Genomic DNA, 14322 nt, shown 5'->3' on the forward strand with positions numbered 1-14322 from the left:
CTCCGATCTCCACACTTTTATGTATGACTTTCATATTGCATTCATTTAACCTGAAAAGTTAGAACTTTCAGTGCCACTGTCTTTATCTGTTGCTATAAGAATAGTCCATAAAAATGATTGTTGTACCCCTAGTAACTTCAGTTCTTTACTCCTTACCTCCTTACCTGTGATAGTTAGTTTTATACTGAAGTAGAACTTGAAACGCCATAATCGCAGAAACAAGCAGCAGGTTGATGTCAGTTCTCTGCATTACATGTAGTGAACTCTTACATGGTGACACGGACTGCGTCGCTGCACAGACTGCTGATAACTGACATCAGCAGCAAGTGTCAGCTGAGAGGGAGAGCAAGAGACAGACAGACAGACAGACAGACAGACAGAGGAATGCACAGGCCACGTGAGCACTACTGTTGCACCAAAAGCTCAACTGCATGTGAAAAGCCTCCATTGTTAGAGTGAGCTATGGTGAGGTGTGTTTGGCCCAGGAGCCAGCAACCTGCCCCCCTTTATCTTCATCAGGGAGATCGGTCACTATAGCATTGGCCTGCAGGCATTATGGACACTGCAAGCTGCTGATTCCTGGAGATATGGAAAGACAATAATACTTTTGTAGGAAATGTTTGAGTAGTTCTTGACAAGATGAAGAAGATAATGTGGGAGAACAGGTGAGAGAGAGATGCTCAGAGTGTGTTGGCTGCTGTAGTGAGAGCGGAGCTTTATACTGACTCTTTTGTTTCTAGGCTGTCGATGCACAAGTCGAGCTCGGAAGATGGATCTGGAGGTATGTATGCTGTGTGTCATAATTCAGGTATATTTGCTTGCTTAATACGTTAGTAGCAAAGCCAAGTACTCCCATTATTAGATCCTATTAGTGCTATTTTCACTGATTTATCCCAGCTTTTTTCAAGATAATCTCTTTCTTTTGCATCTGTAGCATACAGTCGATTACCACAGACAATAATTTCAACATACACTTAATAAAGAACAAAGGAAGCAGTGCTGAAGCGGCTGCCCACTGACTTCTATTATAAGTGCATTTTGAGTCATCTAGTTTTCTTCTCTTTTACAGAGAAGTACAGGGAAGCACCTTAAAATGATCATTCACCGTAATCGACTGTACACTGGAAATGTAGGAGATAGACATTAGGTTGAAAAACACTGAGTTTTGCTTTACCTGTATCTGTTTGGTACATCAGTCTGTTATGTTCTCTTGAAACTCTTTCCTGTTGCAGGGAGATGGGACTCTAGAAAGAAAAATAAATCCTTCTGGCAAAATTTTCGCAAGACGCAGAAAGGCACTATGCGTCAGATGTCAAAAGGTACGCTAGGTATTTTGTTACACAACTGGACACCCATTCCTATCCCTATTTTGTCCTCCTAAATGTATGACCCTTGTGTGCAGGCGAAGACCTGGGCTTTGTTGCCAGCGAGATCACAATGAGTGATGAAGAGCGAATCCAGCTGATGATGATGGTGAAGGAGAAGATGATTACTGTAGAGGAGGCTTTGGCTCGGGTAAGCTGTTGTTCCTGACCTTTTTGATGGGCAGGGCTTTTTGCGTGTGCACTTTGCACAGTCTTAAGATGGGCATGCCATTTATTTATTTACTAAGCTTTATTTCTGCTTTGGTGGTAAAGTCCATTAAAGTTTACTCCATCTGAACTTTGTTCAACCGCCAAATGGGCCATCTTCTCTAACCCAAACAGGATTTCCCTAGCAAGGAAACTCCATTAGATTTGGTGATTTTGTCTTTAACCCTTTTAACTGCTGGCCTACATGTTATTGGTTTTACCACTTATTATTTAGTGGCTACTATAAATTATATCTTATACTTAGGACGCTGATCTAAATTATTGTGAGGTACAAAATTATTACCATTAAAAACCTTGGCTCCAAACCTTCACCGCTGCCTGTGTTTTTTTTTGTTTTTTTTTGTGTGTGTGTCCAGGAAATATTTTGTCCACAGTACTTGACTGTATGCTACAGCTATGTCAGATGGTGACTGTGATACCTAACTGCATCTCCAAACACTTACTGAAATATTCTCTTTCCAGCTGAAAGAGTATGAGACCCAAAGCCGACAGTCATGCAGCACAGACACAACGGAGTGGATTGACCCTTCCAGTCCAACTATGAACGAGTCCTCCAACTGCAACGTGAGTAGCAGTGTTTTTTCCTCTTTCCTCCATTGAGTCATCTCACACTTTATTGAGCCCCAGAGTGGACAGGAGTAAATAGCTGCTGTGTATTATGAGCCGTGCTACATCCTTGTTTGTTGTAATGAGCGTGTTTATTGGCTGCGACACATCCTCTGGTCTCAGGCATGCTCTCAGCAGGAATGTCACCCACTCTGCCAGGCATTTGTTGATGCCCCTCCCCCTCCATGTCCTGGATGTGAACCACTGCACCCCCCCACCCCCCGCCCAGCATGCTGAATCCCATCGGTCCACCCCAGGGCCTTGTCACACCCCCCTCAAGGCCTCCAGGCCAAGCTCTATTCATTGCCTTCAATACTTTAACCCCCCATTGTGGTCCTTTGGCCAGTTGAATGCAGGCCTGAGCTGGGTTCTGCAGGCCGCAGCTCTTTTGTGCAGGGATGGTGTGATTAGGGGGCTCAGTTGCAGGGCCCATTCCACCGATTCCACTGGACAGTCACCCTGTGTTCCTCTTTCATCTTTTTCCCTTTTTTATGTGTATTTCTTCCATAACTCAGAAATATGATTCGAAAATGACACTGATTTTAAAAATGCTTTATAATCAATGATAGTCAAGTTTAATAATGTTCGGTAAATTATGGCTCATGTTTTTGTGGCCAAATGTAAATATAAAAAAGTCGTGTGTTGTTTTGTGTGTTTGAAGTCACATTGTTGTATTTAGTGTGTCTTTAAAAATAAATCTGTATTGTAAAAAATAATCTAATAAAATTAGTATTTGAAAAGTTGTTAAATTTGAGAATTTACAGTGCACTGCATAATTTCCTAAAGAATCATAACCAATTTCAATTGGCTGCGTGCCTAATGTTTGCATTGATGTTTCTGAGTTGGTACAAGACTCTATGACTAAATGCTGGGCGAATGTACATGATGATGAACTACAGTTGTGCTTTGAAGCCACACGTCAGGTAGAGGAAACAGAACCAGACACTTAACCACTAACACTTTCAAGCACAATTGGTTTGACCTGTGAACAGAGCCTATGTTTAAAACAGAGCTACATGTGGTTGACATATCATCAGCACTATTTCCAGCCTGCTACTGTCCCTAATGGAAAAAAACAAACAAACTGTGGTTAGAACACATATGGTAGGCTCCTGAGGTTAAAATGTGGTATGCTGAATTATTGAGACAGACAATTATCTCTTTGGTTTCAGTCTGCTTGTCTCATTTGGTTTCACCAGTAAGCAGCTATTAAAACACACACTTCTGAGAAACATGTGCTGTGTTAAAACCAGCATGACTCATTACTGTTTTCTGTTGGGGTCTGCTTTGAATTTACAGTGTTAATAACTATAGTATTGTAGTCTATACAGTACAAAATTAGAACAGCCATTGAAACGTTCAAACATGTTTTATTTTTTTCTTATATGTTAAATTGAGCAAATAAACAGTAATTTTGCCTGAAGATGTGCAGGAGTGTGTTCTCTGTAGATAATGTAGCAACTAATTTTCACTCAGAAGATTAAAAAAACATGTAATTTGACCAGGGCGCCCAAACTTTGCACACATTTATACTGTATAATCACTGTTCTCTCATTGTTATACATTTGCTATTATTCCAGTAGTTTCTCTATGCAGATGAGTGTTGCTGAGATGCAGTGCTGTAAGACCTTACCCCACAGAGTTACATAAGGGAGAGCACGTAGCTCTGTGGCTGCCTGGGACTATATTTGAACACTTCATTGTAAAAAGCTGAAAAGTCCCCTTATATCATAGCTCTTAAATTGATTTTTTCTCTTGGTTGTTTTTGTTATCCATGATCACACTTTTCCTGGTAATCTCCTGAACATATCAAGAATATGTTTTTATTTTGTATTTTTATTCACTGTTGCTGTAAAACAGCATTCGCGATTATTTGAAAACATGTCCAAAGGCGCAAGCTGTTAAGTCCTGTAACACAAGCTGTTCCTTCTCCCTCCTGGCCTGCAGTCACGGGAACAGTCAGACGATGAGCTGGAGGAGTCGCTGGCCTTTCGCAGACTGCACAAACTGGTCAGCTCAACCCGGCGTGTGAGGAAGAAGCTCATCAGAATAGATGAGAACAAAAAACCTACGTCAAAAGGTAAAAAGTCCCCCTGTACAAAAACTTCAGAGAAATATCTACATCATATATTATATTGGCAGAGAATTATAATAGTAGCATAGCTGTAGGGTGGCTGACAATATCTGGAGAAAGAGAGCTGACTGATCTACTAATTTATTGTAGACCACTGACATAGACCCCATGTTTGAGGCGACCGATTATCATTGTTTATTGTTTGTTGTTGACATTATAACAAAACCTCCAAATTAGAAACTTCGGTCATACTTTACTGTAGGGTTCTGTTCATAAGGCTACATAAAATCTACATAAGCTCATCATGACAGCTGACAAAACCCTACATAAATGTTTATAAATGCTTATTACAATAGGCGTTATCTGGCATAAAGGCTACTTTAGCTAACTTTGATCAAAATTGGCAAATGTAATTGTTAGTTATTGACGCCTATTGGGAAAAAGAATTTATTAACATTTATATAGGGTTATGTCGGCTGTCGTAACAGCTTATGTAGGTGCCGTGTAGTCTTATGAACAGAACCCTATAGTAAAATGTTACAGAAACTTTTTAGGTGATGGAAAAAAGTTGTAGGTTCAAAGTTAGTAAGTTTTATTCCAAGTGATTTTGGATCATTTCTTTTGGGCTATTAGTTATGAAATGTTAACACAATGTAAAAGGCAGCTAGTGTTTTCAAATAATTATGAAAAACAATTTGAGTTACAGTGACATTATGTATCTACAGATATCTTTAGAACACTAATCACATACAAAAAAATTAAATACTTTTCGCAATCTCTGCATTTACACCTCAATGGCAGAACAAATCATGTTGCTAAATGTAAGCATTTTTAAGAGTTTCTTAAAAAACAATATACAAGAAGAACTCAAAGACCATTTAACCATGCAAAGAACCATTTGAGCACTTAAATGGTTCCTAGAGTTATCATCGTTCTGTATATTTGTTTTCACTCCAACAAAGCAAAATCACACATGATCAGTTGTTGTTGAGGACTGAGACTAACTGATTTAGCAAGTAGAATCAGGTGCACATTTGTTTGTTCGGAATGAAAACCTGCAGCCACAACAATTGCAAATGAGATTGGATGCCACTGGTTCAGTCCATTTGCGCTAGTATAAGAATAAGTTTTAGTAGACAACAAAGCACTTCTATAAGTTATTCTGGATAAGATCATCTGCTTGATGCTGTTAATATAATGTAAAGGAGTGAACATTTTGTGTTTACTCTTTCAGACTCTGAGGTGTCTCCCACTTGTGAGGATAACACCTCTCTGTACTCCGGGGTGCAGAAGCGAGTTGTCCAGGGTGATGGACTGGCTTCAGTTCTGCAGGAGCAGCTGTCTGTGGATGGAGATTCAGACAGCCTGACCACTTCACCCTCTTCTAGCAGCCTGGACACTTACAGCAGCCACAAGCTCTTCAAAGCCTTCAGCAAGTCCAGCAGCAGTCAGGGTTTGGGCCAGATGTCCTCAGGCCCAGGTGGAGCTGCTCTGGGGCTTGATGCAGGCAGTGGCTCCTCTTTTTCAGAGGCAGAGGGTTGCTGTGAGGATCAGCCCATGATGGCCCGCTCTGTGACAGACGGTGAAATGAGACGCGCCCTGAGCCCCTCCAACTACCACGGGGTGAGCGCCACTGCATATCATCGTCTTATTACTTTGAAGCCCCAGTTTTCATATTCTTACACTGTTTAAAAATACAAGCTGTCCTCTGCATTATGAGAATATTTCATGATGAATGGAAAAAAAATCTTGTTATATTAAAACACATAATGGGAAAGATTTACTGTTTAACTGTTTGCGCTGTCACAAACTTTAATTTGGCAATTAAAAGTGACTGTTGTGATTTACAAAATAAGTGCCCTAACTAAATAGTGCCCATTATGAGACCAAAGGGGCGCTTTTGCCTCATTGCATATGCATTTAGAGGAGTTTCCTTCCCAAGGTGCAAAGTACTGAGAGATGGCTGGCACTAAATACTGACGGTGCACTATTTAACACCTGTGAAAAGCTTGTCTTATTTGTGGTGTTAACATGGCTGCTATTGTTTGTGCTCAGAAACAGAGAATTTTTTTTCTTTTCAGGGCTTCCATACAAAAACATGTAAGCCAAACAGGTTAATATTGCACTGGTCATATGTTAATTGTAGAGTTGTGCCAGTGTTCCTTTCCGTGGAGGTTCTTAGTAGATAACCCACTAAATTGGCCACCGCTTCGCAAAGTTTTGGTAGACTGTCAGTAATTAGTGCCTCTTTTACAAAATCTGCCCCAAAAGTCAAAACCACATATGTAAGATTTTTTGTTAAAATTGAAATAAGAAGCATTACAGAGTCAGGAGAAAAGAAACAAGCTAAAATATGATGCGCGTGCACTGCTGCAAATCACCATGTAAAGCCTTAAATAATTATTTAAAAGTCGGAGGTCAGAGTTTTTCAGATCATGTCATACATCTTTACATATTAACATCACACACAGGCTCAAAAAGAAGGTCCACCTTGATGTTTAGGTCTCACATGCAAAATGAACATTATACTGATGAGTGTAAGATGATGACTGTAGATAATTTGCCTACATTCTCTGAAGACACGTTCTTCACCAGGTTTGAACGGAATTCCTTTTTGAATGTGCTATCAATCATCAGATTCATATGCTTGGGGAAAGTTTGTGTGCAATTACACATTTCCAGCAGGGAGGTCCCCCAAATCTCCAAAGCTTACATTGTGTTGCTTTAAGAATGATTTTCCTCATCCTATAAATTCACCATGAAGATATGAGGTTTTGTTATGACAGCAACTATAAACAACTGCACATCATGAACATTGAGGTAAATTGAGTATTACAAATACCTGATCCACAAATGATGACTTATTGATATACTAACATATATAACAAATGGCAAAAGTAATAGACAAAATGCAAAAACGCTGAACAATATGTAAGTATGAATAAGAACAAAATTCCTTGGAATCTATTTAATCACAGCCTCAGCTAATTTCATGATGATTTCTTATAGCCACTTTTCCTGGCCAATGAAATTTTCAGCCTCTAGCTGACTTTCATCCATTAATATGTCCACTTGAGAACAGAGAGCTGTCTATACACCACCTTACATCCTTTTCCCCTTTATCCTGCTGGCATCTTGGTTGTAGCATACTGCAGTCACAGCACATCCTCATGCTGTGCCTAGTTGATCCCAAGCAGAGGTCAGGCCAAGTCAGCTTGGCAGTGAAGGAAGAGGGGGAGGTCAGCAGGAAGAAACTGCCACTATGAGCTATTGTAGCAGAGGCTTGCTCTTTAATATTCAGCCCAAATCTGTGCATCTATTGGGAAGATGTAGCTTTGTTTTTATGTGGAGAAGGCCTCGCAGTCCTTTTACCTCTGTGTCAATGTCAGCCATCAAAATGCTACCTTAAAGAGAAACTTTGGGATTTCAAGCAGATGTTCATTCATATGTTAATGCTTTGTTAATATAATTTGCTTTGCAGAGGGCCTGTAGCTTCGGAGGATTTGACCTCGTGAACCGGTCTGTATACATGAGAGAGAGCAGCTGTGACCCTAATGTAAGTACTAAAGAAAATTTCATCTAAAAATACTTTCAAATGACAAAGTGTAAAGGTGCTAGGTATGTTTTTTTAACCCTTGAACCTTAGAGGAGAGTTCAAATCATACTTCAGTTGCTTATTCACTTCAATTGAAACATAACTTTCTTGTTTTACATCTCTCTTGTCTTTTACTGCGATTAGAACACCCATACAGACAGACATTAGCCTTTTGACTTTTATTCACAAAACACTATTGATCCATTGTAGATTTACAAGGGAATTCATTTTGGTTTTTGTTTGTTTTGATTGTTTTTTGTTTGTTTTTGTTTTGATTGCCCCCTCAAATTAAGCCATGGTCTTAGTAGAACAGAATATCCTATTGTCATTGCATTGTCAAGTACAATGAGATAGAGTAGGTAAATTTTTTCAGAGTTTTTGCATAATTCATTTGTTGAGATGTAAACAAAGTAATTCAGAATGTTTTGATGTTCTTTACAGTGGTGGTGATAGGAACCAGGGGTCACAGTGTCTACAATGGACAGATTTTATTTACTGTTCAAAACAACCAGTGAACCTAATATTAAATGTTGATTATTGTAAGATAGTGGTCAGTCAGAAAAGGTCAAGCTTTCTTTCTGAATTATTTTGCCTTACATCTCCCTGTATATATCTCCCTGTCATTAATGTATTTTAAAATTATATATTTTAGGCTGAAACCTTATGTCAGATCTATTGGTAAATGTCTCAAGCATCACAATGTATATGACATTATGAAACAATAATTTTTGGTGTAATAGCTTTCTGTGAGGTAGCTTTTATATCAGAAGATATTTGCTTTGGATGTTTGTATCTTAACAAACACAGTTCTGGTTTTAAGTTTCTCTAGAAGAGTGCATCTCATATCAAACTACTCTCAGTGACTTTGTTTACATCTTAGTGATATAATTATGAAGATATTTTGAAAGTTCCCTTTTAAGAATAACAACTTAATTCGACGCCTGGGGTTAACACATGAAGTATGATAAATAGTTGGGTTTATTTTGTGATTGATGCTTATCTGCAGCTTTCTCATTGAACTGAAGCTGATGTTATGATCTCTGTGCCACTGTCTCATGATGCCTTTTGCAGATTGAGGGTGGAGACAGCAGAAGAGAGGCAGCGAGGTCCCCCACTCCGTCCCGCATCTCTCTGGGCAAGAAGGTGAAGTCGGTGAAGGAGACCATGAGGAAACGTATATCCAAGAAGTACAGCTCTGCTCTGTCTGAACAGGTACTATGTGGAGGGTGTGTGTTTTTTTGTATCGTGTCATTCTGCGCTACAAAACTGTCTGCTTTATATTCTTAGAAGGTACCGCTTCTCTCTATCACAGACCACTGTGATATAAAAAAAGGTTTGGCTTCAGGTTGCACTACATGATATCAGAGCTCTACGTGCTATACCCCATGAAATATAAGGAACTGTATGTGAGGCATACTTAAGTTCCTTAGTAATTATGTAACTAGTAATTACTGAATAATGCTAATAATATTATTATGAGAAACATCTGCATAATAAGCTTGGAGTTCAAAGACTTAACTTTTCTTATTAAACATCCTACCTTGCACTACACCTGGGGTATCCAATCCACAAAGGGCCGGTGTGGCAGTAGATTTTTATTCCAATAAAGCAGGAGATCACCTGATCAGCAGTTGAAGACTGAAACCAACTGATTAAACAAGGGGAATCAGGTGTGCTCCAGCTTGTTTTGAGAGAAAACCTGCAGCCACACCGGCCCTTTGTGGATAAGATTGGACACCCCTGCGCTACACAAACAGTTGACACTTGAAGCAGAGTAGTTCAGTGTGGCCAGCCACCTTTGGTTAACTGTAAAAGGTTAATTAAACTATTTGGTACAACTGGGAGCAGATGAACCTAATAAAAAAGCTTGTGAGTGAAGGGGGAGGGGTATGGCAAAAATACAAAATCATAATACGTGAATACAATTTCATGATACATGTTATGTATTCCAACATTTAGTTTTTCTGAGGTTTAAGAAGTTGGAACTAAAAAACTATTTTAAAAAACCGGATTCATGATTTAGGATTCCACAATATTTTAATGAAAGTTCAAATGAAGGAAAATTATGACTATAATAATGTTGTTGCACAACTTTCTAAGGACGAACAACGAGCTGGTAGGCAGGGGGAGTCTCTGAGTGGGTAGGCAGGGGGACTGCTGTATGTGTGTGTGTGTGTGTGTGTGTGTGTGTGTATATATACATACATATATATATATATATATATATATATATATATATATATATATATATGGGTTAGTTCTAGTGAAATCACACAAACAATGCAGCATAGTTTCCTTATATGGACTGTATAGACTTTAACAATGTCTGACTGTAAAACTTTAACAATGCTTGCATATTGTGAAGAACTTTAGCATGATAACAAAAAAATATCATCACATTGCCCACCCCTCAAGAGCAGTATTTCATTCAGTCGTATTTTTTCTGAAATCGCAGAAAAAATAGCACACAAGACGCAAGACATCTTCAAACATACAGCATCATTGGGTTTATGAAATACAGCAAAATGCATGAACTCTAGAAATGCATCATTGGGTACTGGTATCTACATTGCCATTTTAGCTCTTTGTCACGCAGTGATATGTCTATTTGTAAGTGTTGAGTGCCCCCTGCTGGCAGTTACAGTAAAGTGCTGATATTTGTATTAAACAATGATGTCTCTGTGTGCTCCACTCAGTCAAGCCCCAACAGAGAGCCAGGCTCCCCTCAGTCCCCACACGCACACACTGACACTCTGGAGAAACCCAAACTGAAAGCTGGAGGCTCTGTGGAGAGCCTGAGGAGCTCACTAAGTGGACAGAGTTCAATGAGTAAGTGTATTTCCATAAGTGTGTCTGTATGAGAGATCAAATGCCACAATCTCACTGTATCACATGGCTGAACTCCTTTAAATCTGCATTAAAATATCCATTAATTTGTAGGCGGGCAGACAGTTAGTACTACAGACTCCTCAGCCAGTAACAGAGAAAGCGTGAAATCGGAGGACGGTGATGATGACGAGCTACCATACAGAGGGCCTTTCTGTGGTCGAGCCCTCGTACACACCGACTTTATCCCCAGCCCCTATGACACAGACTCCCTCAAACTCAAGGTAATACATTTGGTGTCTATGAGGAACAAAATACCATAATAATTATAATAATATTTGTTAATGCAATATGTAGTGAAATGTTCTATTGTGTGGGCTGCCATGATTACGTGATAAAAGAAAATTTTCAACTACAAAACAAAACTACTGTTCTATGGATAAGTGGGCAGTTTTAAATTCTCATACTGGTATCTCTTACAGTAAGAAACAGCAACATATTGAAAAAAAAACAATAAAGTGTGGCCTGTGCAGATGTTTGGAACATTTTTCATTTTTTATTTTAATTTTTTCTAATAGAAACTCAGCAAATAGATAGAAATTGTACACTAAGAATTTGCAGAAAATTGACATATATCTCTATGAAAGGTACTATATGAATTAAAGTTGTTGTTGTTGTTGTTGTTATTATTATTATTATTATTATTATTATTGTTATTAGCAGCAGTAGTAGTAGTAGTAGTAGTAGTAGTAATAGTAGTAGTATCACATTTAAGTTTGTTCCCTGTTGAGGATGTGTTCATTTGTTTTAACCTAGAAAAACAGCAAAGCATGTAATTTGACTGGGAGTGTTCAGTTTTTTTCATATGACTCTTTGCACTTTGCTAGTTTGGACCATGCCTTCGGCATGTGGTCATAGTGTGAGAAGAGACTGTTTGACTGTAGGAAAGATGAAGATCTCTGAGAACTTGGTCTGGAATTCTGGGCAGTTTCTGCTTTAAGCTAGATGGCTGGAACCCCCTTAATGAACAGAGGTAGGAGAGATAGGAGTGCAGAACAGGAAAGAGATTGTAGTTTGTTGATCGGGTGCGAAAACTTTGTCACAGGAAACAGAAGGTAGAGATGAAAGTTTATAGGACATTAGAATGAGCTTCATACACATTCCTCCTTCCAAACCTCAGTTATTTCATATTTCCATTAATTTTCAGGCTTCCTAGTTTATTAATTTGGCATTTTGTTAAAATCAGATTATTTAATTAATCATAAAAATAATCAATAGATTATTCAATTACACAAAATATTCACTCTTTTTCCAGAAAGGAGATGTAATAGACATCATCAGTAAGCCACCCATGGGTACGTGGATGGGCCTGCTGAATAACAAGGTGGGCACCTTTAAATTCATCTATGTAGATGTATTGAGTGAGGAAGAGGAGAAGCCCAAACGCAGCGTAAGGAAGAGGAGGAAGAGCCGGCCACCAAAACCCACATCTGTGGAAGAGCTTCTGGATCGCATTAATCTCAAGGTAATGACTTCTATGAGGAGCACACCACTTTCCAATTTTGACCTTACACATTTATGAAGCACTGCTATGTATTCACAGAGTAAATGTACATTTCTGCTGAAGTCAGTAGTTTTATGAAATCTTCTTGTACTGTCTGCTACTTTAGGAGCACATGCCCACATTCCTGTTTAATGGCTATGAGGATCTGGACACATTTAAGTTGCTGGAAGAGGAGGACCTGGACGAGTTGAACATTAAAGACCCCCAGCACAGAGCAGTACTGCTGACTGCAGTGGAACTGCTGCAAGAATATGACAGTGAGTGGGCCAATGCTGAGAGACATACACAGACAATTAGAACACATGGATTAAAGCAGCAGTTTGACAAAAAAAAAGTAATTTACAGTTTTCCCTCTTACCCGAACCAAATGTCTAGAGTTCGATTTTTTTTTTTCAGTTTTGCACTGGAATATATTGAATATTGAAGGGTCGTTACCAGTATTGGAGGCCATCGGGGCCCTTATAACTTGCAAAAAGTGCCTATAGATTTTTCATCTTTTTGAAAGTTCCTTAATTTGACTGTATCAACCACAAAATATGCCCATCATGGATAAGTGCAAAACAGATTAAGCATATTTCTATTGTACTTCAGTGATACTGTTATCTATGAAATGGATAAAAGTATCTGCTACTACTGTGCAGCTAATTTTAGTTATACAGCATATGCTTGTCCATTTTAATTGATAACAGTGTGCCAGTTTGCTCATTGCTAATTGATGGCATAGCTTCCATTACTAGCTTCCATTAGGGGACGTCCAAGACCAGAACTGGAAACTACAGCTATATAATATGTCACTGAGCTCATTAAGTGATGTTATACATTATAAATTTGACAATATCTCATATGTGTGTGTAGGTAACAGTGACCCTGAGCGTGGAGGTTCTTCAGGAGGTTCTGAGGAGAAGGTTCTGTCAGAGAGTGGAGCCCCTCCAGACTCCCCCCGTGACTCTGGCTGCTATGAGAGCAGTGAGACGCTGGAGAACGGTAATAACAGCCTTCCTCGCCTGTGACTCTCTGCAGACCTGCTCCACCTCTTCTCTGTGGGCTGCCAGGCCCTGCATGTTCCAGAGTCAAGCCAAACAAACTGAACTGTGTGACCAGTGTGTGATGATCACTCTGGCGTTTAGCTCTCTGTGCTCATCTCGCCGCCATCTCTGTCCCTTCTATCGCTCGCTCTGTACTCCTCTTCCGCGAGGGCCGGACTGTCTCTCTTTCTCTCACTCCGCTGCTAGCCCTCATCTCCTGTCTACTGTCCATCCTCAGACATGTCAGTCACACCCTCCACCAAATACACAAGGGACCAGTACGTTCTGTCTCTGCAAGAACACACAATCATCTGCGTTCATCATGACATTGCTCATACTGAGAAGCAAGTGGCAACATTTTTCTGTAGTGGAAGTGGCTTCTACATTTCAGTTCTGTCTGTTACCATGACATTGTGTGATGGTTTTGCACTTGCCTAAAAAATGTGTTGCACCAAAAGCGTGATAAAGTTGTAGTTTGGGAGAAGTTCAGTGCTTAACCTGCAGTATTCAGTGTTAGAGCTTGAAAATGATTATGCAGATCTTTACGTTTTTGCTTTGAATTAAACTTACAAAAGGATAGTGATCATGACATGCCCTTGTGAATGTCAACAGCCCTTGTGAGGAGTATTTTCCATGCTTGTGCTCTTGAGATTTTGCCATTCTCTGTGTATATTTTTCTAGTCAAAATAATATAATGTTGCACAATATATTATGTGCCTAAAACCTCTGTTATATGCAAATACAGAAGCTAAAATAGACATATTTACTGAGATTATACCACTGTGCTTCTCCTATTTGGTCAGACAAAACAAGTCTGATCCTGAGTAACTGTAGAGGTATTAAAATGCATCTCTGAATAAAAGAAAACAATGTCTGCTCGTTTTAACTGGAACTAAATAAAATATAGCATCCATGTTTAATGGAGTTGACTATCGTTTACTCATGAAAAAACTGCCACAAGGCCAGCTTTGTCAATGTGTCCAGCTGTAACAGAGGCTCTGGAATAAACTGCTCTGTGATCTGCTTTTTGGACTTCTTTT

At 39.2% G+C, this 14322-nt stretch overlaps 1 protein-coding gene across 4 annotated transcripts in view; it reads left to right on the forward strand.

Moving 5' to 3' along the window:
• The window catches only part of sash1b (SAM and SH3 domain containing 1b), an 87886-nt gene that overhangs the window by 70576 nt on the left and 2988 nt on the right, over positions 1–14322 (forward strand). For all 4 annotated transcript variants that reach the window (XM_036592768.1, XM_036592769.1, XM_036592772.1 and 1 more), the window contains exons 5-17: positions 741–781; positions 1233–1319; positions 1403–1515; positions 2055–2156; positions 4146–4278; positions 5507–5895; positions 7754–7828; positions 8939–9079; positions 10564–10696; positions 10808–10977; positions 12009–12218; positions 12364–12514; positions 13113–13241. In XM_036592768.1, the coding sequence (XP_036448661.1) occupies positions 741–781; positions 1233–1319; positions 1403–1515; positions 2055–2156; positions 4146–4278; positions 5507–5895; positions 7754–7828; positions 8939–9079; positions 10564–10696; positions 10808–10977; positions 12009–12218; positions 12364–12514; positions 13113–13241 (1874 nt within the window). The remainder of the gene's footprint in view (positions 1–740; positions 782–1232; positions 1320–1402; positions 1516–2054; positions 2157–4145; positions 4279–5506; positions 5896–7753; positions 7829–8938; positions 9080–10563; positions 10697–10807; positions 10978–12008; positions 12219–12363; positions 12515–13112; positions 13242–14322) is intronic.

This window comes from Colossoma macropomum, unplaced genomic scaffold (assembly GCF_904425465.1).
Source record: "Colossoma macropomum unplaced genomic scaffold, Colossoma_macropomum, whole genome shotgun sequence".
In the NCBI taxonomy this organism is placed as follows: Eukaryota; Metazoa; Chordata; class Actinopteri; order Characiformes; family Serrasalmidae; genus Colossoma; species Colossoma macropomum.